The 26,347-nt window shown below is 38.8% G+C and overlaps 1 protein-coding gene across 12 annotated transcripts in view; it reads right to left on the bottom strand.

Annotated features, from left to right (window-relative positions):
• TCF12 (transcription factor 12) overlaps positions 1-26,347 on the bottom strand; it is a 318,581-nt gene that overhangs the window by 82,602 nt on the left and 209,632 nt on the right. For all 12 annotated transcript variants that reach the window (XM_040969724.1, XM_040969726.1, XM_040969731.1 and 9 more), the window contains 2 exons: positions 22,069-22,133; positions 3,371-3,506 (listed from right to left, as the gene is read on the bottom strand). In XM_040969724.1, the coding sequence (XP_040825658.1) occupies positions 3,371-3,506; positions 22,069-22,133 (201 nt within the window). The remainder of the gene's footprint in view (positions 1-3,370; positions 3,507-22,068; positions 22,134-26,347) is intronic.

Raw genomic sequence — 26,347 nt, 5'->3', positions numbered from 1 at the left:
TATGGCAGACTTCAGCACTAATTATTTCATACTTTGCCCTTGAATGTTTACAATTATTTCCAGCAAGCAACCAGAGGAAAGTGTATGTTTGAGACATATTTTATCAATTTCACTTCCTTGTAAAATTTAAAAACTTTTGCATCTTACTGTACAATAAAATGAAAAGCACAACGTTCTAATCTTAATGCAAATAACAGAAGAAATGTAAGATGTTCCAGGGTGAGCGTTGTGGTGCAGCAGTAAAGAGGCCACTTGGAACACTGGCGTCTCTTATCTGAGCCTGCGGGTTCTGATCTCCCTGCTAACACACCCTAGAAGGCAGCAAGTGAAGAAGCTCAAGCACTGGCTTCTTTCCACCAAGTGGGTAACTGGATTGAGTTCTGGACTCCTGGTTTTCATGTGGCTTTTCACGCTTGATGTTGCAGGAATTTGGGTAGAGAATTGGAGAATAGAAAAAAATCTTTGTTCCTCTCTATACACTTTTCATTGAAAGAGGTTTACTATCAGGAAGGGAAAACTAAAAATGTGAATTAAGCAAGCACAGTACTTTCCTGAGCCATTTATGATAATACTCCAAAACATGCAGTTTTAGAAGAAATGAAATTTATTTGAATTTTGACTGGAGATTCTCTCAGTGAATATCCCAGGAGGCTGCAAAGCTAAAAAGCAACTTTAAAAGCAGAGTGTGGAAAAATTTTATTTGATAAAAAGGGGAAAAAGTATTCATTAGCAGTCATGGCCCTATCCCGAGAGGCAGCCTGTTTTTCCTTAAAACAGAAATGCCAAAGACAAACAACATCTGGCACACTATATTTGTAGAACTTAAATGCAAATTTTTGTGAGGTTTTCTAGAGCCCAACTCTTCTCCATTCATAAGGCATTCCCTCTAGCCACAACCACACTGTTTCTATCCAGTTAACTGAGCTACTCCTGCAAGTGTGGAGCCTATCACCCTTTCCTGAGGTCATTACTGGTAGAAGCTGCTATTTAACTTTTACTCAGTGTATACAAGAAAGAAACTGTTTTTGTTACATCATTAACTACCACTATATAATCAGAAAATATCTGAATTAATAACAGGAGCCTAGGTTTCAAAGTGCACATACTAACTATATACAGCATTAACAGTTTAGAGAAGAAACTGGCTTTTAGCTCTATCATATCATATCATATCATATCATATCATATCATATCATATCAATCTGTGTGAGCTGGAGCAAATTATGTAATCTTTCTGAGCTTTAGTTACCTCATAGGCATAAAGGGGTAACATCTCCTTTTTCATTTCATGTTTTCATTTCATCACTGAATGTGATGATTGCTCACTGTACCCTTTAATACATACCTCAGGTATATCTTAAGAGCCAGAGTAGGAATATTCCATCAGGACGCAGACTTAACACAGACACACTAAAGGCTGTCCGCAAACATTTCAGCAACGACTAACTATGACACACTTTCTGGTGGACTATGCTTATTTTAGAAACTAGCCTACTTTTAACATAATTGTGCTTTACAACTTCAATTTTCTTCAATAAAGGATCTTAGTAAAAATCACAAAAAATTCTGCATTTAAACAATGATTGGATAAGGCATCAGAGGATATCTGAAGTTTGTTTGAAGCAACTATACCAATACTAGCCTGGTCAGGCCATGCTTAAGACTTTATGAAACAAGAAAGCTTAAAAACACAAGTGGGCGCAAAAACAGTGGTTGAATGTTTATTATGTACAGGGTTTCCTGTGGAGGTGATGTTTCAGAAATAAATAGGGGCAGCAGTTGTACAACATTATAGATGTACTTTATGTCACTCAATTATATACTTTCATATAATATGTTATGCTAATTCTACCTCGATTTTCAAAAAGTAGAAAGTAGGACCAATAAAAACACTGATCTTGGAATCAGAAAACTTAAATTTTACCTTGGGTAAGCTACTTACTAACTACACCAAATGTGCCATTTTTGAGCCTCAGTCTTTATATTAACTCCAGGATTGTACCTACTTAGTAACAGCCTTGCTGAACAGATGAGAATGTACATAAAAGCATGATGTAACCTGTTCTTTCTTTATCCAGCGCTAGTTTCAAGAAGGTACTAATATATCATGATATTTCAATTATGAGAAGAAAATTAAGAGTCTCATTTTCATTATTTAATTTCTTCTCTTAAGGGCCAAACAGAGTACTAAATGGGTTCCTTGAAGTTTTTCAAACATTTGGCTTAGAAATTCAATAGCCAGGCCCAGCGTGGTGGCGCAATGATTAAGGTCCTCGCCTAGCACCGGGATCCCATATGGGCACCGGTTCTAATCCCAGAAGCCCTGCTTCCCTTCCAGCTCCCTGCTTGTGGTCCGGGAAAGCAGTTGAGGACGGCCCAAAGCCTTGGGAACCTGCACCCGCGCGGGAGACCTGGAAGAGGCTCCTGGCTTCAGACTGGCATAGCATCAGCCGTTGCGCTCACTTGGGGAGTGAATCATCGGACGGAAGATCTTCCTCTCTCTGTCTATCTGCCTTTCCAATAAAAATAAAATAAATCTTAAAAAAAAAAAAAAAGAAATTCAATAGCCATCTAAAGTTACTATGGCCAAACGTTAAAGTTATGAAAATTAATAAATTATTTTATAATTTCATTTATAAATATCTAAAGATACAAACTGAGTACCCTTATCTAAAATGCCTATGACCAGAAAAATTTCAGAATTTGGATTTTATAAGATAAATATCAACATATCTTCTTTTGAAATATACAGGTATATTTAAAAAAATTTTTAGAGATTTATTTCTTTTCAAAGAATTACAGAGAGAGAGAGAGAAAGACGTTCTATCTGTTGACTCACTGCCCAGATGACTGCAATGGTCAATGCTGGTTCATGCTGCAGCAGTGACAGATACCCAAGCATCTGAGCCTCTTCTACACTTAACCTAAGTCAAAACACCAAGAAGCAATTCGAGCCATTTTCTGCGGCTTTTCCTAAGTCACCAAGCGGGGACTGGATTGGAAATGAAAGAACTAGGACACCAACTAGTTTACCACAATGCTGGCCCCATATAATGAGAAACCTTTGGAATGGAGCCCAAGTCCAAGCATGAAATTTACTTATTTAATGTTACATACACCTTAAGATAAGTTCATGCAATATCTTTAGTGAGGCTTAATGATTTGTCACATTTGAGGTCAGGTGTGGCTTCGTGTTAGTACATGGACCATTTAGGATTTCAGATTATTTGTATGCCAGTAAGTCATGACATTCAATATAACACCTAGGAAACCAAATCCGCTGCAATTCAAACCACATACAGAAGTATCAGTTAAGGGAGCAAACCAAAGCAATGTTTGAGGGATGGGATTTGTTCTGGGACGCACTTACCAAGTGCTGCAGAGTCATGGAGTGGTCTTCTCCTGGAACTGGAGGCAGAGAATGAGTAGTATGGTGTTCCAGGTTTTCCTGAAGAAGATAGCTGTGCTGGGCTTCCAAGCCCTAGATCTTGTCTCAGGAGACTAGACTATATATAAAGCAAGACCAAGAAGACAAGTTATCTAACTACTAATAGTGAGCCGCACTCCAAACTTTCAATGCTTCTGAGCTATATTGCAGGGCCTTAAATGTAGAAAGTACCCAATATGTATTTTAAATTCAAGCAGACAATGGATTTTAGTCTATATACTCTGTTGTTTCCTAAATCTCATACAGAATTTTTTTTAATTAAAGATTTATTTTATTTATTTCAAAGGCAGAGTTACAGAGAGTGGAGAGTAGGGGTCGGGATGGGAGTGAGAGAGAGACAGAGAGAGAGAAAGGCAGGAGAGATGGGATAGAGGGGAAAGGAAGAGAGAGAGAGAGAGACCAACCCCTGACAGGTACAGTTCCCAAATGGCCACAAACTAGGATGCGTCAGAGAAGCCATAAGCCTCTTGCAGGTCTCTCACTTGGGTGAGGATCCCAAGCACTTTGTGCATCCGCTGCTGCTTTCCTGGAAATATTTTAGCTGGCAATTAGATCGGAAGCTGAGCTTACAGACTTTAAAAACAGACCATACAGGATGACGGCTTAATAGGCTATGGCTTGGGCCCAGTGCGGTGGGCTAGCAGCTAAAGTCTTCCTTGCCTTGAATACGCTGGGATCCCATATGGGTGCCGGTTCTAATCCTGGCAGCTCCACTTCCCATCCAGCTCGCTGTTTGTGGCCTGGGAAGGCAGTCGAGGACGGCCCAAAGCCTTGGGACCTGCACCCGCGTAGGAGGCCCGGAGGAGGTTCCTGGCTCTTGGCTTCAGATTGGCACAGCACTGGCCATTGTGGTCACTTGGGGAGTGAATCATCGGACAGAAGATCTTCCTCTCTGTGTATTTGACTTTGCAATAAAAACAAATAAATCTTTAAAAAAAATACTCTATGGCTTTACCAGTGACACCACAACGCTGGCCCCTTTTGTCTGCTTTGTTTTCACAGCAATTAATATTTTAAAAGATTTATTCATTTTTATTAGGTACTCAGATTTACAGAGAGAAAGAGAGACAAACATCTTGTATCTGCTGGTTCACCACCCAAGTGGTTGCAATGGTTGGAACTGAGCCGATCCAAAGCCAGGAGCCAGGAGCTTCTTCTAGGTCTCCTATGCGGGTGCAGGTCCCAAGGCTTTGGGCCATCTTCCACTGTTTTCCCAGGCCACAAGCAAGGAGCTGGATGGGAAGCGGGGCTGCTGAGATTAGAACCAGCAGCCATATGGGATCCCAACCTGTTCAAGGCAAGGACTTTAACCACTAGGCTACTGCACCTGGCCCGATACCAGTATTTTTAAGACTGGCCACTTCTGCTTTCCTTCACTTTAGTCTCATGACTTTAGTTTAAACATCCTACCCACTATCCCTGACACCCAGGATTTATCTCCAGTTTGTCCAAGTGTTTTGTAAGATAGAAAGAAGACAACATCCTAGCAGCTCTGGCCATTGAGATCATCTAGAAAGTGAATCAGTGGATGGAAAATCCCTCTCTCTGTCTCCTTTTTTTTTTTAAAAAGATTTATTTATTATTTTTATTACAAAGTCAGATATACAGAGAGGAAGATCTTCTATCCAATGATTCACTCCCCAAGTGACTGCAATGGCCGGTGCTGTGCCGATCTGAAGCCAGGAGCCAGGAACCTCTTCCAGGTCTCCCACGCAGATGCAGGGTCCCAAAGCTTTGGGCCGTCCTTGACTGCTTTCCCAGGCCACAAACAGGGAGCAGGATGGGAAGCAGGGCTGCTGGCGCCCATATGGGATCCCAGCGCATTCAAGGGTAAGACTTCAGCTGCTAGGCCACGCTGCTGGGCTCTGCCTCTCCTTTTATGTCAGTAATTCTGTATTTGAAATAACAAACTAACTAAATATTTAACTCTTAACAAACAAATAAGTAAAAGTAGCAAAAAATCAATCTATTAGCTCAGAAAGATGTTCATGACATTGAAATGGCAGCCCTAAGCTAAATCCCTAAAACTATTCTAGTACTCAAGAAAAACTAACCATCTGATCTAAACTTGGTTGTTTCAACTTAAATTGAGAGAGAATTTAGGTAACTTTTAAATTATACATTTAAAAGCTTTCTATCAGTGGCATCTAATACATTCATAGTTTTGGACAGCCATCACCACTTACAAGAGAACTTCAATGTGGCAACAGAAAATCTGATATTCATTAAATGGTTACTGTTTATTCTACCTTCCCCAAACCCTGGTAATTATTATTGTTGTACTATGTCTCTTCTGTGTTTACCTATTTTGGTTACTTTATATGAACAAAATCAAACAATATGTGGAGTAGCCCTTTCGGGCTGCTGACAGTATACATCAGGGCTAAACTTCCTATGCAAAGTGCTGCTGTCTCCCTTACTCCCAACCCATATTTTCACTTCTTCAGAGGTAACTGTAACAAGCTGGAGCACACATGAAACAGCCAACGTGTGGAACTAGCCAAAGATCATTATGTCTTCCAGAAATACTTATAATTAAGAGAATTTTTTGACTTTCCAAAAGGTAAATTCTTTGGCTAGGGCTGATAATTTCTGCCCCTCTTTTATTCAAAATTTACTTTACTTTTACTTGAAAGGCCGAGTTACTAAGAGAAGTTGAGAGGGAGAGGGAGGACAGAGAGAGATACTGAGAGCTTCCATCCATTGATTCACTCTCCCAATAGCCTCAAACCATAGCTGGGCTAATCTGAAGCCAGCAGTCTTGAGCCATCCTCTGTCATTTTTCCAGGCATAAGCAGAGAGCTGGACTGGAAGTGGAACAGCTGATATATGAACTGGCACCGATATAGAATGCCAGTGCTGCAGGCAGAAGCTTAACCTAACTATGCCATGGCCTGGGCCTTGACATATTTCTTTATAATAAGTGGGGAGAAGCAGATTTCATTCCTAAGGCAATATACCATATATGTAAAAACATTATATTGATGTAATAATTTATGAATCATTGTGCGAATCCTACCAGATACAATGTCGAGCAGACTGGTAGAAAAATATATGATTGTCAGATATATGGGATAAACAGTCTCCTTAAGATAGTTACCTTCAGAAGAAATGACAGAAGTAAGGAAAAATAATCAATATAAGTAACAGAAATATATATGTTTTCTCTGTTTTCCTAACAATCTAAGAGCTATATATAGATTGATCAATAATGTTCTACTGCTATGAGGAGCATAATCTAACAATCATTCACTTTTACATAAATGTAATAGTAAAATTTCCACTGGACATCTGTTTAGCATTTCTTTCTTTTATTTTGCCCATGCCTGGAACATTAAACATTCCTCAAGTGGTAAAATCAGAATATGGTTCATGGTATTCTAGATGGAACATACGGCCATATACACTGAAATTTTCCTTTAAACATTGCTGGACTTTCAAAAGGATGTTTGCTGTGCAATAACAACTTAAGTTTCACTGATACTATTTTTGGGGGCACCTGGTATATTTACTATTTCATCTACATTTTATCTTGTGGTCATTGTATATAGAAAGCAAACATATGAGAGGATAACTCATCCAACATTGGTTATACCACACATATATTATGTAAGATACTGATTTATATTAAACAGCAATGAACCACAGCTTGTAGGACAAAGTGGGCCTGTTGAAAATACTTTTCTAGGAACACAGTGCTGTTCATGCTGCAATGACGGAGCTGGTGCTTTAATTAAGAATAGATGGTCGGGCCCGGCGCAATGGCGCAGTGGTTAAGGTCCTCGCCTTGCACATCCGGGATCCCATATGGGCACTGGTTCTATCCTCGCAGCCCCACTTCCCTTCCAGCTCCCTGCCTGTGGCCTGGGAAAGCAGTCGAGGACGGCCCAAAGCTTTGGGACCCTGCACCCGCGTGGGAGACCCGGAAGAGGCTCCTGGCTTCGGACCGGCATAGCATCGGCTGTTGCACTCACTTAGGGAGTGAATCATTGGACGGAAGATCTTCCTCTCTGTCTCTCCTCTCTGTATATCCGCCTTTCCAATAAAAACAATAAAAAATAAATCTTTAAGAATAGATGGTCTATAAAGCATGAAATATTTACCATTTGGCACCTTTCAGAAAATGATTTTAGACACCTTAATCTAAAGCTCTTTGACGAGCAACAAGAAACACGTCTGTCTTGTTGAGTAATGAGGTGACAAGGGTAAAACCTCATGAATAAAATTTAACCAGTGAGTTATTTCTTTAAAGATGTCCAGTAACATGCATACGACAATATGCACATAAGACTGTTGTGTAGTCATTAGGGAATGAACCAGCAGACTTAAAAAAAAAAACTTCATAATCTCTCTTTTCTGTCTCTTCCCTGTGCTTCTCAAGTAAAAGAGTAAGCAAACAAAACAAGTCTTTAGAAAAATACATGAACCACTATCAGGTCATAGCAGAAGTAAGAATTAAAAAATAAAACTATGACTATTATCCTAGTTAGTAGAAAATATTCTACTTTTTTTGTATTTCCCAAAATAATCATGTAATAATGAAAATAAGGGGTCAGAACTGTGTGGGAGCAGGTTAAGCTGCCACCTGCAGTATAGGGATCCCATATGGACACTGGTGTAGAGATTCTACTTTTGATTCAGATTTCTCTTAATGTTTCTGGGAAAGCAGTGGAGGATTTTCCAAGTACTCAAGTTTCCGAACCACATGGAAAACCCAGAAGAAGCTCTAGGGTTTGGCCTGGTATCCTTGTGTCCCTTTGCAGAGTGAATCCGCAGATAGAAGACTCTCAATTTCTTTGTAACTTTGCCTTTCAAATAAATCAGATTTTCTTTGAAAGAATGAAAATAGGATGAGTAACATTTAAAAAAACATTTTCTTATTTATTTGAAAGTCAGGGTTATATACAGGGAAATAAAATCTTTCACCTCCTGGGTCACTACCCAAATGGCTGGAATCTACAGGGCTGGTCCAAGTTGAAGCCAACAGTCAGAAATTTCTTTCAGGTCTCACAAGAGGGTGGCAGGAACCTGAGCACTTGGACCATCTTTCCACTGTTTTCCCAGAACATTAGTAGGGAGCCAGGTTGGAAGAGAAATAGCCGGGATATAAAACAGCACCTATATGGGATGCCTAGGTCTCAAGTGGTGGCTTTATTTAACAAAGGGAAAATGTTGGACCTTGAATAGCGTTTTTTATTGTTTCCTAGGCACAAATACTTTGTCTAAGTAAATGACCTGATGTTTCAGAAGGCCTTGCCTGGGACCAGCATTGTGCTGTAGCAGGTAAAGCTGCAACTTGAGATGCCAATATTCCATAAGGATGCTGGTTCCTGTCCTGTCTGCTTCACTTCTGATTCAGCTTTTTGCTAATGAACCTGGGAAGCAGTGGAAGATGACCCAAGTCCTTGGGTCCCTGCATCCACTTGGGAGAGGTAGAAGAAATTTTGGATTGCTGCCTTCACTGTGGCCTCAACTTGGCATTTGAAGTTATTTGGGGAGTGAACCAATGAATAGAAGATCTTTTTCTCTCTCTTTTTGAATTATTTATTATTTTTATTGGAAAGGCAGATTTACTGAGACCTGGAGAGACAAAAATCTGGTCCACTGCCCAGGTAGCCACAAGGGGCAAAACTGAGCTGATCTCTAGCCAGGAACAAGGAGTCAAGAATCAAAAGTTTGTTTTTTTTTTTTCCCCTGGCCCCCTACCTGGGTCCAGGGTCCCCAGGCTTTGGCTGTTCTCAACTGCTTTCCCAGGCCATAAGCAGGGAGCTGGATGGGAAGCTGGGCCATGGGGACATGAATTGGCACCCACATGGAATCCTGGTGGTTACTGCGCTGGGTCCCGTCTCTCTCTGAACTCTGCCTTTTAAATAAATAAAACTAAAAAGAAAAAAAAAAGTGGCCTTCATCCAAGCATTGGGCTAAAATGCCCAATGGCCATGTTTAAGAACTAAAATGTAGTTAACAGGAAACTAGAATGGAGATAGCAGTGACATAACAACCAACAATTAAAGGCTAAATGCAAATAAAGATGTTACTGATTGGGGCCCAGCATGATATCTTAATGGTTAAGGTCCTCGCCTTGAAAGCACCAGGATCCCAAGTGGGCGCCAATTCTAATCCCGGCTACTCCACTTCCTAATCAGCTCCCTGCTTGTGGCATCACTTAACAGTGGAGGATGGTAAGTGTTCGGGGCCCTGCACACCCAAGTAGGAGATGAGTAAGAGGCTCCTGGTTCCTGCAGCCATTTTGGGAATGAACTAGCATATGAAAATTTTTGTGTCTCCTCTCTGTAAATCTATCTGCCTTTCTAATCAAAATAAGCAAAAGTTAAAAATAAGAGAGACGCTTTTTTGTTCCATAGCCAATATTAACGCCACAGAAGATAGAAGTCCTCAGAACAGTAACAACTACTTCCTTCTCTTTAATCTGTACCATGATCCATATGATTAAGCACACACAGGAGAAATGGCTTCCTTTTAGGAACACAAAATCTTATTTTATTGTGTTAATGATGATAAACTGGTCATCACTATAAGAAACATTAAAGAACTTTAGGAAAAGGTTTTCTCCAAAGAGACTTAGAAAATAAACTCCAAGAAACCTATGGAAAATACAACTGTAAAAACCTCAGAGCTAAATGTTGAAAGCCTAAAACACTGATATTCTATCAGTAACAAATTCACATATTTCTTTTCCTTTGATTCCTTGAATTAAATATTCAACAACAAAGTACACATTTTACTTCTTTTTGTCTTAAAGTACAATTACTCATCCTAATGTACAATTACTTATAACCTCATATTGATTTTTTGGCCTGTCTAAAATAAATGAGAAGCAGCATTGATTACCACTGATCTTGTCCTGGAGGTATCTCAGGAAAAAAGAATACAAAAATATCCCAGAGGACTCAGAACTAGGCAAAGCAGTTTGATCCTGTGGAGCTGTCTTAGTCAAGGCAGAATTATTATTCCAAAACAATGTTGACACTACTTTAAACATATTCTTAAAATCAAATTTAGTCTTCTACAACCTCACCTATCAGAAATTTATTTAACATGGCAGATTATTCAACAAAAAGTTATCTCCCAAAACATTAACATGGCCTGTATTATTGTAATAAAGTTTACAATAGGAAATTAAATTTTCAATTGCACAAGAAAGCTTTACTTAGGGTTAGATGTGGTCCACACAATCATCTGATCTGGTCTTGCAAGAAAATCCACATATGGGATTTGAAATTCAATAAAACTATATAAGGCTAATTTTTGAATTGATAATTTTGTATAGCCTGTGAATGATGTTAAAAATAATCAAATGACCTTTGTCAGGGAAAAAAGACTCCCACCCTTACTTGACTATAAATAAAATATCATTTCTTTTTGAGGAAAATTAAGACTATGTGACAGACTTTCTAAATAGCTTTTTTTTTTTTTGAAAAATAGAGCTGAAGAGGGTGTTTTGGGGAGTAGAGGCAAAGATCTTCTATCTGTTGGTTCATTTCTCAGATGGCTCCATTAGCCAGGGTTGGGCTGGGAGCAAACTCAAGGTCATGCTTGTTGGTGGCAGGGTTCTAAACATTTTGGCCATCTATTGCTGCTTTTTCATGTGCGTCAGCAGGGAGCTAGATGGGAAGTAAAGCAGATAGGACTTGGACCAGCATCCATATAAGATGCTGGTACCGTAGGTGGCAGCTTTACTTGCTATACTACAATGCAGGCTCTTAATGATCAAGAGGTAAAAATGTCAGCTTGACAAGACTATCCAGCATTTTATTATAAAGTAAAAGAGTAACACAGTAGTGAATTTAGCCAACATCATTTATAACATGAACTTCTGTGAACTACTTTGGAAGGTATTTACAGGCAAGAAGAACATCGTATGTAGTAAAGATGGCACTATCCAGTATCTAGGGAGACTAATATATCAGAACAAATGTGATAACCTTTACTAGTACATGGAAACTAGCTGAAGTCTTGATAAACACCGAAACAGTTTCTGGGGACTGACTGTTTAGTGGTGCAGGTGTCTGTGACCCACTTCCACTTTAACTTGGTTCAATTTCCAGCTCTGGTTCCTGACTCCAATTTCCCACTAACGCTCTTGGGGAGGCAGCAGGTGATGGCTCAAATAATAAAGTTCTTGCAGTCCAAGAGGTAGATCTGGATGGAGTTCTCCTGGTTTGCTTTACGGGCTTGTTTGAGCTCTGGCCACTGCAGGCATTTGGTGAGCTCTTTTTCTCTGCTTTCTATCAATAAATGGCTTAAGTTTAAACATTATGCTAGCTGCAACTTTGGATTAAACAAAGTTCAAAATAACCCTGTATCAAAAATTACCAGCATTGTTTCATTATTAAAGATTTGAGGCACCAAAGTCCATACAATTTGTTTTCTATTGAAATAAAATGAATAGTAGTAATACTACTTTATCTCAAAAAAGTTATACTTACAGACCTATGCAAAATCTGTAACATTCTCCAGAATTCCTTGCTTTCATGCCTTTCCTGTACCCCTGAAATGGCATCCAGTTTTAGTCCAAAAAGGAAAGCACCTGCTCAAAAGATTCGTCTTTCTGAGGAGCTAAGGTGCTGAAATCAAAGGGAAGAAGGTGTAATAACACCATCATATTAAAATTATATATGTATATATCTATCTCACAGCAGCGGAATTTCGCTGCGGTAACATATGTTTTTGGTCACTGAGAGATGAATTGTTCTTATAACAAAATTAGTATAGCTATGCCGTATTTTATATTTTTGTTTTAATTAGAGTAAATTCCAGCACAGTTCAGTTATAAATCCACTGGAAGTTTCAGAGATTATAGCAAGGAACTGAAGAGGCTTTTCACTCCAACGTACTACCATCTAAAAAACAAATGCTGCTGGGCCCAGAGCTGTGGCCTAGCAGCTAAAGTCCTCACCCTGAAAGCACCATATGGTTGCCAGTTCTAATCCTAGTGGCCCTACTTCCCATCCAGCTCCCTGCTTGTGGCCTGGGAAAGCAATCGAGGACGGCCCAAAGTCTTGGGACCCTGCACCCACGTGGGAGACCTGGAAGAGGTTCCTGGCTCCCGGCTTCAGATCGGCACAGCACTGGCCGTTGTGCTCACTTGGGGAGTGAATCATCGGATGGAAGATCTTTCTCTCTGTCTCTCCCTCTCTTTGTATATCTAACTTTGCGATAAAAATCTTTAAAAAAAATAAAAAACAAATGCGGGGCTTTAATATTAATTTCTATCAATGATTTAAATAGATTAAATTTTGAATTTGGGAAACAGACATTCTTGAAATAATTGTATATCATGCAAATCCATTAACATTGAAATTTCAGGAATATGATCATAATTATCACTGTGTTGTTAAAGAACTCTATCCTGAGAATCTCATTTGATAGGGATGCAAACTACAGTTGTTATCATTCTGGGAACAAAGGGATTTTGAATGAGTAATCAATAGCAACTGGCAGAAAATGAGACATTAATTATGATCCTCTCTAGTGTTTTGTCTAAGACAAGATTTCATTAAATGCTTTGTGCAACCTGAATAGTTTGAAGTTATTACCAACATTTTGAACAATATCTTAATTTGGGGATAGACGTGTGTTGGAGGGGGGGGTAATACACAGCAAAATAAAAGAAAACATGAAATGCTTTTATTCCTTTCTGGGGGTCAGTAAAAACACATCCGTCACCAGTAGCCAAGAGTTAACTGCTTTTTTTTTTTTTAAAAAACAAGTCCCAAATCTTATAATCACAATGTGGTCTCTTGAAAATTTTATTTTCATTGTCTATACTTAATGTGTCACGCAGGTTTGAGGACATAATGACAGTCATCCATCAAATGCATCCTGCCAATGTAATCAGCCCAATCTTTCTGATTTGAAAAAGAAAAAAAACTACCCATGTAATGTTAAATTATTAAAACATGATAATCTAACAGTCTGTGATTCTGACTTCCTTAATACTCTTTCACGACTTCATAGGCCTGTATAGAGTTCCTGTTTCTAAAAATCGTATAGGAAATTTCCTCTTTGGAAGAGGGTAGGGGAGGATATTTATTTATTTAAAAGGCAGTGATAGAGGGACAATCTTCCATCTGCTCTTTCATTCTCTAAAGGGTCATGCACGTTGGCTAGAAAAGGGCTAGGCTGACAAAAGGCGATCATAACTCCATCTGGGTCTCCCACATGAGTGTCAGGTACCCAAGTACTTGGGCCATCTGTTGCAGTTTCCTGGGAGCATTAGCAGCAAGCTGGATAGAAAGTACAGCAGCCAGAAGCAAGTTAAATGGCACTTAGATATGTAGTGGCTTAAGTGACTGTTGAACGCACTCGCCCTTCCTGCCCTATCCCAATCCCTGGGAATTTCTTTAAAGCAGATTCTTAAGAGGTTATAATAGCATTCTCTGGGCATTACCTGTGCATGGCAAACAGCTTTACCCAATGTCTGAATTTAGAAACTTCTGGCTTAAAAGGGGCCCTTAGAAATTGTAGATATTTGGGGAGTGAACCTGTGGATGGAGAATCTATCTTCCCTGTCACTCTGCCTTTTAAATAAATAAATGAAAAGCAAACAAAATGCACTCTGAATGTTTTCCTAAAGTGCTACCCACTTGTCCTGGAGACTTTCCTTTGGTGACATAAAGAAGCTGGATATGGAAGGTTGCAATGTTAATAAAACAAGAGATTAGGAAATTTCATTTCTCTTTTGCTTTTATGGAGATTGTGTTACATAGTCTTCATACTTTCAAAAGTTTTAATATTTTGAAGCTACTCCTTTTCACTTTAATGCTATTTTTCATATGTGGCAAATGATTAACCTCTCTTTCTACTCTCCCACTTCCTCCAGTTCACCTAAAATTAACAACCTTCATGTCATATCACTTAGCTTCAACATTGTTGTAAAGGTTTATTGTTACTGGAAAGTCAGATATACAGAGACAAAGACAGAAATATCTTCCTTCTGCTGATTCACTCCCTAAGTGGCCACAACAATTGGAACTGAGCCGATCTGAAGCCAGGAGCTTAGAACCTTCTCCAGGTCTCCCATGTGGGTGCAGGGTCCCAATGCTGTGGGCTGTCCTCAACTGCTTGCTTTCTCAGGCCACAAGCAGGGAGCTGGATGGGAAGTGGGGCTGCCAAGACACGAACCAGAGTCCATATGGGTTACAGTACATGCAAGGGAAGACTTTACCTATTAGGCTATCGTGCCAGGTCCCCTCAACAACTTGTAATATTCTGTTTTTCCTCCATTTATTCTGCTCTCGTCCAACTCTTCCTTTATTACGACAATTTCAAATTTTTGCTTATTTATGAGTGCGAGAAAGAGAGGAAATGTGCTATTCATTGGTTTACCTCCCAAATGCCTGAAAAGCCAGAGTTAAGGCTGGGAATATAGAACCTGGTTTACTTATTTATTTTTAAATAAAGAATTGAACCATCCTCTGAATTTTCCCAGTTCATAAACAGGGAGATGGATAGGAAGTGGAGCAGTTAGGACTAGAACCTCTATGGGATGATGATACTGCTGGAAGAAGATCAGGAACCCAACTGGCAAGCTGACACTCTGTTTCTAGTATCTTCTTCATTAGCAAGAAGCTAGAACAAGGGGCTGGAGCCAGCATTGAACACACTCTTACATGGGTTGTGTGAGATTTAACTGACAATTTTTCTGTTTGTTTTTAATGATTTGGGGGAGGGGAGAAAAGAAAAAGGAAGGGGAAAGAGAGAAAATGAATGAATAAATGAATATATGAATCTTCCATCTTCTGGTTTACTCTACAAACAGCTGCAACTACCAGGGTTGGTCAGGGTGAAATTAGAAGCTTTATCTGCATCTCCCACTTACTGGCAGAGAACTAATCACTTGGGCCATCGTCTACTGCTACATAAGGCACAAAAGCAGAACGCTAGATCCAAAGAGGAAACAGTTGGGCCTCAATCCAGCACTCTGATATAGAATGCTCAAGTTCCAAACAGTAGTTTTGCTGCAATGTCAGTCCCTTCCAATGTCTGTTACACTCCTGAAACTGGAAATAATTTCTTATTGTATAACACCAAAACATATTCACCTATTTTGGCTTAATACAATATCTGAATTCTACTACTTGAGAGGCTGTTTTCTTAAAAAATTTGGTTTGCAAAAGAATAAACCAGCTGTAAAAAAAAAAAAAAAAAAAAATTCCCAGAAGGTATAAATTATCATTCAAGGTGTGACTATCAATTTTTATCAAGAGAACAGAAGCAAAAAAACAATGAACAATCTTTCCCCCTGCTAGATAACCCCACAGAGTCTGTTTTGTAGCAGAAGCAAGATGATGAAAGTTCCTACTTACTGCCTGACACGAGAAGAAACTTCACTAGCATAAAACAACATACCATACACTTTCTTTTTCTCTCCCTGCACTAAAATGATGGCTAATTACTCTTGCAAACACATTTTTTCAAGATTACATGGTTCAGCTTTAAACATTTCTGAAGGCATACTGGGTGACAGTCACTTTCACAAGCTACTTCATGAACGAATCATGCCTTGGACAGGTTAAGTACCAATCTGTTAGTTTCATGTCTTTGTAACTTATGTGACCAACAATTCCCATCTCCAGTCCAATAATCTACTCCTCAAGGAATGCTGTCAGCATTAGAAACATGTTTTTTTCTGTAATGTTTAAATCCAACTCAATATTCTGACATATCCTCCTATCACTAGAGCACCATCACTCTGCCATTACTTACTGCATCTATTGTTCCACCTTGTAACATCTAGAATCTTGATCTTTTATCAAGCTGAAGTTTAAATATAGCTTTATTCCCTTTTTTTGAAACCTAGACACATACAACCTATTATTTCAACCATTTTCATATCACTACTTCAGTTCTCCTACCTTTCTGACACTTATCAGTTATGAAATCCTGGGTTAGATCTATAATTCCCTGTTGTGTCCAGTTCTGCAGCTAGCAAACAATGCGAATAACAGTAACAGTTGCAGCAGAAGAAACAACAATAACACTTTGTTTACAAAGAAAGTACTGCAGTGATCAAAGGGAATGCCAATGAGGTCATGTTTGTCTAATAAACAAGTGGGTCAGTTATTATGTATGCATTATCACCAAATTAAAATATCCAACCCGCCTGCAAACTTCATTATTTCAACCATTTACTGTCTGCTTATACATGTTGTTTGCTGGGTAGTACAGTATTGGAACATAAGTTTAAACAACCCTGTGGTTATAGGGCCAACAGTCATTCCTGGTGTACAATCTGAGAAGAATCACCAACAACACTTGAAAACCCTTTTACTTGTCACTAAAGAGCTCATTCAAGCACTAGGTATCTAACTGCTATGATATAAAATCTCTATAAAGTGGATGTATAGCCTCTTCTTGAGCACTTTCAGAAAGAGAGAAAAAAGTCACCTTCTACCATGCTTAAAATAACAAATACTCAGAATATTGTGGTGAGAACTTTCTTCGTTATATTAAGGTGAAATGAGCAATGCTTAACATCTATCTACACACTGTCCCAAAACCTTACAAGTTAATAGAAAAAGTGAATTATGCTTTAAATGCTTACATGCTTTTCATGTTACTGTAGTTCCAGTTTTGTTTAAATTGTCTTTCAGCAATTCCCCATTCAACAGTGTTAATAAAAAAAAAAAAAACACTACTTGCAAGTTCTTTTCTTAATGAGGTCTGGTTCACTTATGACTCTTCTGAAATAAAACTGCGGGCCTAGAGTGGTAGCCTAGTGGCTAAAGTCCTCGCCTTGCAAACACCAGTATTCCACGTGGGCACTAGTTCTAATCCTGGCTGCTCCACTTCCTATCCAGCTCCCTGCCTGTGGCCTGGGAAGGCAGTCAAGGATGGCCTAAAGCCTTGGGACCTTGCATCCACATGGAAGACCTGAAAGAGGCTCCTGGCTTCAAATCATCTCAGCCCCAACTGTGCAGCCACTTAAACTCCATATTCTCCAGCTCTGCTTTTTAATTTAGGATCCTAGATACTATGGCCAGCACTGCGGCTTGGCACAGAAATGAACTGAGATCCATGTTCCACCTGTTTGCTCCACTTCTGATCCAGCTCCCTGTTTACAGCCTGGGAAACCATTCGAGAATGGCTCACATTTTGATCCCTTTACTCAAAGGAGAGACCTGGAAAAAGCTCCTGACTCCCAGCTTCGACTGACCCAGCTCTGACTACTGCAGTCATTTGGGGAATGAAATAGTGGATGAAGATTTTACCTCCTTTTGCTATAACTCCGACTTTTGAGTAAAAATAAATAAACCTTAAAAAAAGGAAAATTCAGGGCCCGGCGCGGTGGCGCAAGTGGTTAAGTCCTCGCCTTGCACGCCCGGGATCCCATATGGGCGCCGGTTCTAATCCCGGCAGCCCCGCTTCCCTTCCAGCTCCCTGCCTGTGGCCTGGGAAAGCAGTTGAGGACGGCCCAAAGCTTTGGGACCCTGCACCCGCGTGGGAGACCCGGAAGAGGCTCCTGGCTTCGGATCGGCATAGTATCGGCCCGTTGCGCTCACTTGGGGAGTGAATCATCGGACGGAAGATCTTCCTCTCTGTCTCTCCTCTGTGTATATCCGCCTTTCCAATGAAAAATAATAAAAATAAATCTTTAAAAAAAAAAAAAAAAAAAGGAAAATTCATTTAAACTGATGTAACAAAATCATGTTTTTGGAGGTACTAACAAAAACCCTTTGCTTTAATGATAAACGATTCTTGACTTAATTGTGGCAGTTCTTTAAGAACTGTACTATATCTATAGTTAATAAAAATGTCAGATACCATGCTCTGTGTCAGATCAATTGAAGAATGATCTATTTATGTTTCCAGTAACACAGATACAATTCTAAGATTTTAATGGCTCATTAGTTATGTGACTGCTGTGAAGGTAATATGAGACTCAGTTAGCAACATCTTAAACATGAAGTAAGGCCCATCCGGCATATTAAATTAGCCAGCATTTTGCTGTATGTCAGCAGCATTTTATGTACATTAATAGCACAGTTAATGTTTCTTCAGGGACTTTGTTCAATAAAAATGGTTTAAAGTAGTATATAATTCTGTAGTCACTATTTATATTTCCTTGGATTTTTATGTCATTTGCGGTTAGGTAAGACATAAAGGTAGCCTGATGCTGTCTTCCTTCTCTGACTCAGCTAAATAAGCACTATCTACAACACAGGATTTTATTCTAATGAGAATAATACACCCTTTTTACTCTTAAAAGTTAGCTGCTGTCATCTATCCTAATTTCTTCTACCAACTTCAACACAGTCAGAGATATGTAACAATAGTGAATAGCAAAAGCCACTGTTCTTCTCAAAGTGATGAATCTTGTTTTAAAAGCCCTCCTTTCTTCATTGATGTTGTCTGTTTTTGTTGCAATACAGGTTTTCCTATAATGAGTTTTGTGTTTTCTCCCTGGAGTCATGTATTGTTTCTGTTAATTCTTTAAAAACCAGATCTTTCCCTCACTTGAATCCCTACAAATCTTGTATACAGAAACATGTAATAATTTTCATAATACATTTTAGTAATCTTGTTGATTTCTTTTTTCATAGGCCTTCCCAATCTCTCCAAAATGTTTATAAACAGTGGTCCAACTCCTAACCATTTCCTCCACTAAACAAACAAAAATGGAGGGTGATAGGTAATGGCACGGACTAAGGAGCTGAGGAATCCTTATGCCACAGTGCAGTTATTTCACAATTAAAACATTAATTATTATTGTAGTGTTGTATACCTAAGATTGAAACATTTTTGATAGAATTAAACTCTGGTATAAACATATTAATCCTTGGCAAAAATGCTAAAGATTCGCCTTTGCAAAACTGAGCAATTATGCAAATAGAATGTAATACTATTTCTAACTGAACAGCAATATCACTGACAAGAAACATAAGGTTAGTGGCTGGCACGGTGGCATAACAGGCTAACCTTTGAGCTGGAGTGCTAGCATTCCATTTGGGTACAGTTTTGTGCCATGGCTGCTCCACTTCCCATCCAGCTCCCTGCTTGTGGCCTGGGAAAGCCACAGAGGTCAGCCCAAAGCCTTCAGACCCCTCAGCCACGTGGGAGATCTGGAAGAAGCTCCTGTCCTGGCTTCAAATCAGGCCAGTTCCAGTCACTGCAGCCATTTGGGGTGAGAACCAGTGCATGGGAGACCTTTCTCTGTGTTTCTCCATAAAAATCTGCCTTTCGAATGAAAATAAATGTTTATATGTGATTCATTATACACAGTTGTAGTTTTAAAATGATTATAATTTCCCCCTCATGTTTAACCATTATTAGACCAATATTAACCAATATTAGACCATTGGTTTTCAAACATCTGTCTGTTAAAAAAATTATTATGGATCCAAAAGATCTTTTGGTATTTTATGAAGAGAAACATGTTTCTCTTTTTCAGGTTTTCTCACAAGCACTCAGGTTTAACTTCTGGATGTCTACAAGCCAGGTGAAAGTAAAGGATGTTAATACTACTTTTGAAAAGTAAGACAATCAATGCAGAGAAAGAACTGAATTCAGGTCTCTGACTCTAGGTCATTTTCTTTTCTTCTTAGCAGCCTTAAATTGTAACTACCACTTTTCTTTTCCAAGTGGAGCAGCATTTACATGAACTGACACCCGTCTGGGACCTGATTTGAAATGCAGAGCACTTCCACAGTGTATCATTCAAAGAAGTTTCAAAAAAGCATGTGGAAAAATGAAATTACACTATGTGTATTTTGTGCAAAATATTTTTTTAAAAATCGTTGCACATTAAAAAATCTACATTTTATATAAAAATTTTTATCAGCTCATGATGGTTTACTTTAAGATATCAATGCTGCAGCTTTTTTCAATGCCAATCACATTGCAAAGTTCCTGAAAACTTAGCATATCTGGTACTTGTGAACTGATAATGGTTGGTAAAGCATATGAGTAACAAGATAGAAATGAAATCTATAAATTTTTAAATGAAGCAAACTAAACACATGGCAAGTGCAACAATCATTAGCACCATTTTTTTTTTAAACTCACTTGCATGAGAACAGAGTTTGAGTGCTTGGTCAAAAGTGAGACACCTGAGTGTTGGTGCAATTGCCATTCTCCGCTCTATGGGATGGCAGCCCTCCCACAGATAGGATAGCACTGAAAACTGTATAACCTAGATAATTTTTCCCTATGTATGCTCATCTAGAAAAGTTAAATTTATAAATTAGGCATTTTAAGGCATTAACAATAATAAAAATATATATATGGTAATCAGATTTTGGCAACCTTTACATGAGATATGTTTTTCTCCTTATCAAAGTCTACAGCTTTAAGTTGTCCAATTAAAAGAGGCATTAGTAACATCCCTTTGTCACATTCAGATTACCAATAACAGGATTCTTATGCCATTGGGCCACTAAGCACAAAAAGGGTTACTTGAGCACAACAACTGCAATAATAGTGAATCTGATGATCAAGACAGTAAGTGACTAACAGATGGATAGCTTACAACGCATGAATATACTGGACAAACCAATGATTTACATCCTGGGCTGGGGGGAGGTTGAGATTTTATGCATAAAATTTGTAACCTGTTCATTTCTTGAATCTGTTATTTAACATTCTTGGATCATAGTTAGGTCTGGGTAATCGAAATTACAGAAACTAAAACTGTGGATAATAGGAGACTACTGTACTAAACAAACAACTTACCATTAAAAGGTTAGGAAAAACTTCCATTTTCACAGTATAATATTTTATAAGAAAGCACATCATCAAACAGGAGCTTACGTAAAATTCTCTTGGACATAATTACAAAATTATCAAATGTGCCCTACATGAAGTAGTATTAATATGACAGTTTAAGTTGTTCATTTGCCAGTGTCCAAAAGCAGGGCGGATCTCATCAAAATAAACAATGGCAAAAAAAGTTTTTTTAAACATATTCCTTCCTTCCTACTTTCTGGGTTGATTCTGACAATAATCTGTTGGTCAGAATGTTCAGGATCCTCAGACTAAATTAAACAAAAGGGTAGGAAGGAGGGATGAAAGGGGAAGGAAAAGAGGGAGGAAATGGAAGGGGGAAGGGGAAAACAAGGAAGGAAAAGAAAGAAAAAAGGAAAACAGAGTAAAGCAAACAACCATTAGCAGAAATAAACGATTCTGAATGTCAAAGAGTTGAAACAAAGTTTCAAAATAAAAATACTGAGAATTCCAATTTTATTCCTAAATTTAACTTTGCAGGATAAACAAAGTATAGCTCAATCAAATGTTGTTTCAGCTATATATCAGCAGTTTTGCATTCTCTATTATGAGGCAATATGAAACAACAGTTTCAGAAAAGCCAGGCATTTTGGAAAGAGAGAGAAGGGTAACTGTTTTCAGTGAAAAATGAAGTAGTTTATGAAAATCATTGATGATAAAGATAGTCTGCTAAACTAAGGAAGGCAAACAATTTTAAGCAAAGGAAGCAGAAACAAAGAAAATGTTTAACAAAACAAAGCAGCCCCACTACATTAAGTCTTACAAATCAGAAGAATATGCAATGGTGAAATACACTGAATAAATTCCTACCTTCTCTACCATTAACATTTTTCATGCATCTACAAATTTCACATTTGATTCATTAAACTTACTTGACAGCCTGGTAATCCAGTGTCCCTGCTGTACAGAGAAAATGAGCCTCGCTCTGATGTTTTTCCTATAAAATAAAGAACAGAATATATTAAAAATATGTTGTTAGAAAACTTGTCTTCCAGATGATGCATGCTAATTAACATAGGGGTTTGGAAGTAGAAAGAACATATTAGGATAAAAGAGAATAAAATCTCCTTAATGCACTTAAAAAACATGCTATGATCTCAGTATGTTCAAGTCAAAATCTGACTTAAGACAGTATATAAACACTTTATTTTCAATGAATAAAAAAGACATTTACCCAATATGATCATATACCCACTAAGAATAATGTTTTCTCATAATTGCCTCTAATGAATCCTTTCTTCTTTTTCATAGAATATGAAGTACCACAGATACTCCGTAACCCGGATCCCAAGTCCAAGTGTCAGAAATGTTACAGGGCTGTTCCACAGTGTTTTATAGAGGGATAAGCCACCGTCTTCAAAGCTGGCATTCTGCAGGGGCATTGAACTGAGATCCAGCTGCTCTATTTCTGATGTAGCTCCTTGTTGACCATTGGGAAAGCAGCAGAAATGGTCCAAGTCTCCAGAGCCCTGAACCCACATGGAAGACTGCGAAGAAGCTCTTAGCTCCTCATTTTGCCCATTGTAGCTGTTTGATGAATCAACCAGTGCATGGGGAGATTTCTATTTCTTCTCTCTGTGTAAGACTGACTGCCTTTCAAATAAATAAAAATAAATCAACCTAAGGAAAAAACAACAACAACAAAAAAGGAGATAGTACAGGGCATTTTTTAAGGGAGAGTAAAAGACTCACAGTACCTACAATATACTTTTATACTTATCTGTTTTTTTCCTTCCATTCTATTTTAAATTTTATGGTACAATTCCATAGACTCTGGGATTTCCCCTTTCCCTTCCCCAGATTCCCTCCCTGCCAAGTGATTTTCCCATTACAAGAGTACAGTGCTTCATAAGCAGTTATAAATGCATCACTCTGTTATTTGTGTCCTGACATTGCTGGTACAAGTAACGGCACACAGTCCAGCACCCTATTCTCAAGATATATCCAACAGTTTCACTGGGAGTTAATCTTTGATTTGAAAGTAGAGATGCATATTGCATTGGATCTTCACAACTGGATATGATAATTTCTGTCACACAGTTACTATACATTCCCTTAAATGAGAAGCCATGAAACAAAATCAACAATCGTAATAAAGATAAAACAAAAGATTTACAGTAATATGGAGTTAAGTAACATGCTACTGAATAACCAATGTGTCAAAGAAATGAAAAACACAAAAGCTCTTTAGAGAAAATACTACTATGTAATTTACAAGTCAGGGAAGAATTTAATAAGAAAAAGAAACTATGTTGAAGAAATGTAAATAAAGACTCTTAAAACCCATGGTTGCAGCAAAAAACAGTACTAAAAGGGTTATTTCTCTTACAATTTGCATTCAGGTTGTCTTGTATCAGAGAGAACACATGGTTATTTGCCTTTTTGGGATCGACTTATTTTACTGAGTATAATGGTACTCCTCTGTTTTTAACATACCATAGTTTAAGTATGTACAATAAAATAAATTTGCAAAAATAATTTAACTAGCAGTATCTTACAGACACATTAACAGATTTCTGCAAAGGTCACCATGACAGTAACACCAAAGATGTGTGCACAAGTAAACATGAAAATGCTCTTTCTCTATATTCCACCATAAAAGCAGTAATGCTGCAATTAAAATTCAGAAGTCACCCAAGAGAGTAAAAATTACTGATACATACATACATATATAGAATATCATAATCGTAACAGTTATTAGCTTCAAATTACATAAAAAATGAAGTTTCTTAATAACAAATCATACGCAGGTGATGTGGTACAGCAAGTTAAGCCATTGTGTTGCGATGCAGCAGCAAATCTGGGAGAACCGGGTTTGAGTCTTGCCTGACAGACTCAGTGTCTTTAAGAGGAAGCAAATGATGGTCCACGCATTTCCATTCCTGTCATCCATATGGGAGGTCTGCGTGGAGTTCATAGCTCCTGTTTTTTCAGCCAGCCAGCCTACCCCTGTCTATTGTGGCCATTTACGTAGGTGAGCCAGTGCATAGAAACTACTTCTATTACTCTGTTTTTAAATATACAGAAGTGAAATGAATAATTTAAAAACATGTTTACAAATGGTTAATGATGCTAAAAACCGTTCACTGATATAATGCCTAATAAATAACAATTTGGGACTGGCAACTGTCTCAATGGCTAAGATACCACTTGGGAGGCCTGCATGCTACACTGGAGTACCTGGGTTTGAGTCATGACTCCATGTCTGATTCATTTCAGCTTCCTGAAGTTACCCAGATCTTGACAGCCATGTTGGAGACTCAAATGGAAATCTAGGCTCCTGAGATTAGCCTAAAATAACCCTTGCTTTTGTGGGCAATCGGAGAGTGAATTAGCAGATGAAAAATCTATTTGCCGACCTCTCTCCCCCTGCCTTTCAAATAAAATGAAAGCAGCCAAGTTTCTTCTTTAATCTATGGGCCAGTATTTGGGGCAGTGGTTAAGATGTGGCTTCAGAAATTGGAGTGTCAAGGTTTAAGTTCCAGCTCAGCTTCCCACAGAGATTCCTGTTAATGCACACTCTGGGAGGTAGCCTATGATAGCTCAAATTCTTGGGTCATTGCCACTAGTGTCAGATTTAGATGATATTCAGGTTCCTGCACTGGATCTAACACAGCATTAGCTCTTGATGGAATCTGGTGAGGAATCTAGCAGATGGAATATACTTGTCTTTTTTATTGACCTTTCAAATAAATAAAAACTGGTAAAACTTAAAAAAAAACAACCTTGCAAATAACTGGACTAATCAACTTCAACAAACTATGCTGGATAACTTATGTAGAACTCTTACAATTATACATCTAGATCACCTTAGACACGAAAAACTATCCTTATAATTTTATTACAAAATACTTTAAGAATTAACAATATTCCTTCAGAGCCCATTAAAAATATTTTAACAGTGTTTTAAGAAAGGCTTCTATGCTGTTACTGAGGAAGCATCTACTTCAGGTTGAGTAATGTCAACACATAAATATGTAGATTTTAAAGAAAGTGTATTTGCTTCGCATGCTCACCATAAAGCAATATATTCTACATAAAGAACTTTTAGCAAAATATCCACATGAACTAAAGGAAAAGCTGAATCAGTTCATAACATCCACTGGCAGATCCAAGAACCAGGATAGAGTGCAGGACAGGCCGGGTCAGGCCAGAACATCAGCCATTGACATTAGGGCCAGGACACGGGGTTAGCTGGGCTGCGCTATGCTACAGCACCCACCAGCATGAGCTAGAACTGGGGCAGGCCAAGCTGGGCCAGGCTGCACCACAGCATCCATCAGCACACAAGAGTTGGGGTGGGGAAGAGGGCAGAGAGGGAGTGGGATCTGAGTTTGGTAGCAGAGCTGCGGGGTGCTCCCATGCTGGGCCACTGCTGCAACTGGTGAGTATGAGAACCGGGAGCAGGAAGCAGACAAGGCCAGGTAGGGCTAGAACACCTGTTGGCCTGCATGTGAGCTGGGTTGGGGGAAAGCCAGGCTGTGCAAACTGACTGTACTCGCTGGTACAGGAATGAGACAGAGCAGGGTAAAGGCAGGCTGTCCGGGTTTTGCTACAGCACCAACTGGCAAATGTTGGGACTGGCGGCAAATTCTGTCAAGCTAGACTGCAAGATCTGGGACTGTGGGGACCTCTCTGATAGGCTTCAACTCCCACTGGTGAGCATGAGGATCAGGCTGACAAGTGGTGGCACCCACTAGCATGAGTACTGGCTGGATAGTGGGGTCAAATGGGTTGAGTTAGGCTCCAATGCACATTGATGTGTGCAAGAACTGAACAGGATTAGGGACAGACTAGAGCAGTCTGTTTCACATACTGGCAAGCACAGGAAACAGGGCTAGGGCAGACCTAGTGGGACTCATAGGGGCTCCTTTTAAAAAAAAAAGCTTTATTTTTAATGATGTTTCCATAGCAGATTAGGGTGGAAAGGGCTGAAGATTAGGGGAAAGTGAGATTGTGGCTCTGATGGTGTAGTCCTAGCTGTTAAGGCCACTGCCACCTGTGGAATGAACATACTCTCTCCATGTCTCCCTGTCTCTGTAACTTTGAGTTTCAAATAAATAAATTCTTAAAACAAGAAACTATAGTAACTTAACATACCCTTAATATCCCTTAGTACAGCTATGAAACAAATCATAAGAAATACTGTAT

Source organism: Ochotona curzoniae, unplaced genomic scaffold (assembly GCF_017591425.1).
Source record: "Ochotona curzoniae isolate NIBS_2020 unplaced genomic scaffold, NIBS_Ocur_1.0 scaffold_4701, whole genome shotgun sequence".
Classification (NCBI taxonomy): Eukaryota; Metazoa; Chordata; class Mammalia; order Lagomorpha; family Ochotonidae; genus Ochotona; species Ochotona curzoniae.
Note: the sequence above shows the minus strand (reverse complement) of the source record. Positions and strands in the feature narration are given on the sequence as shown.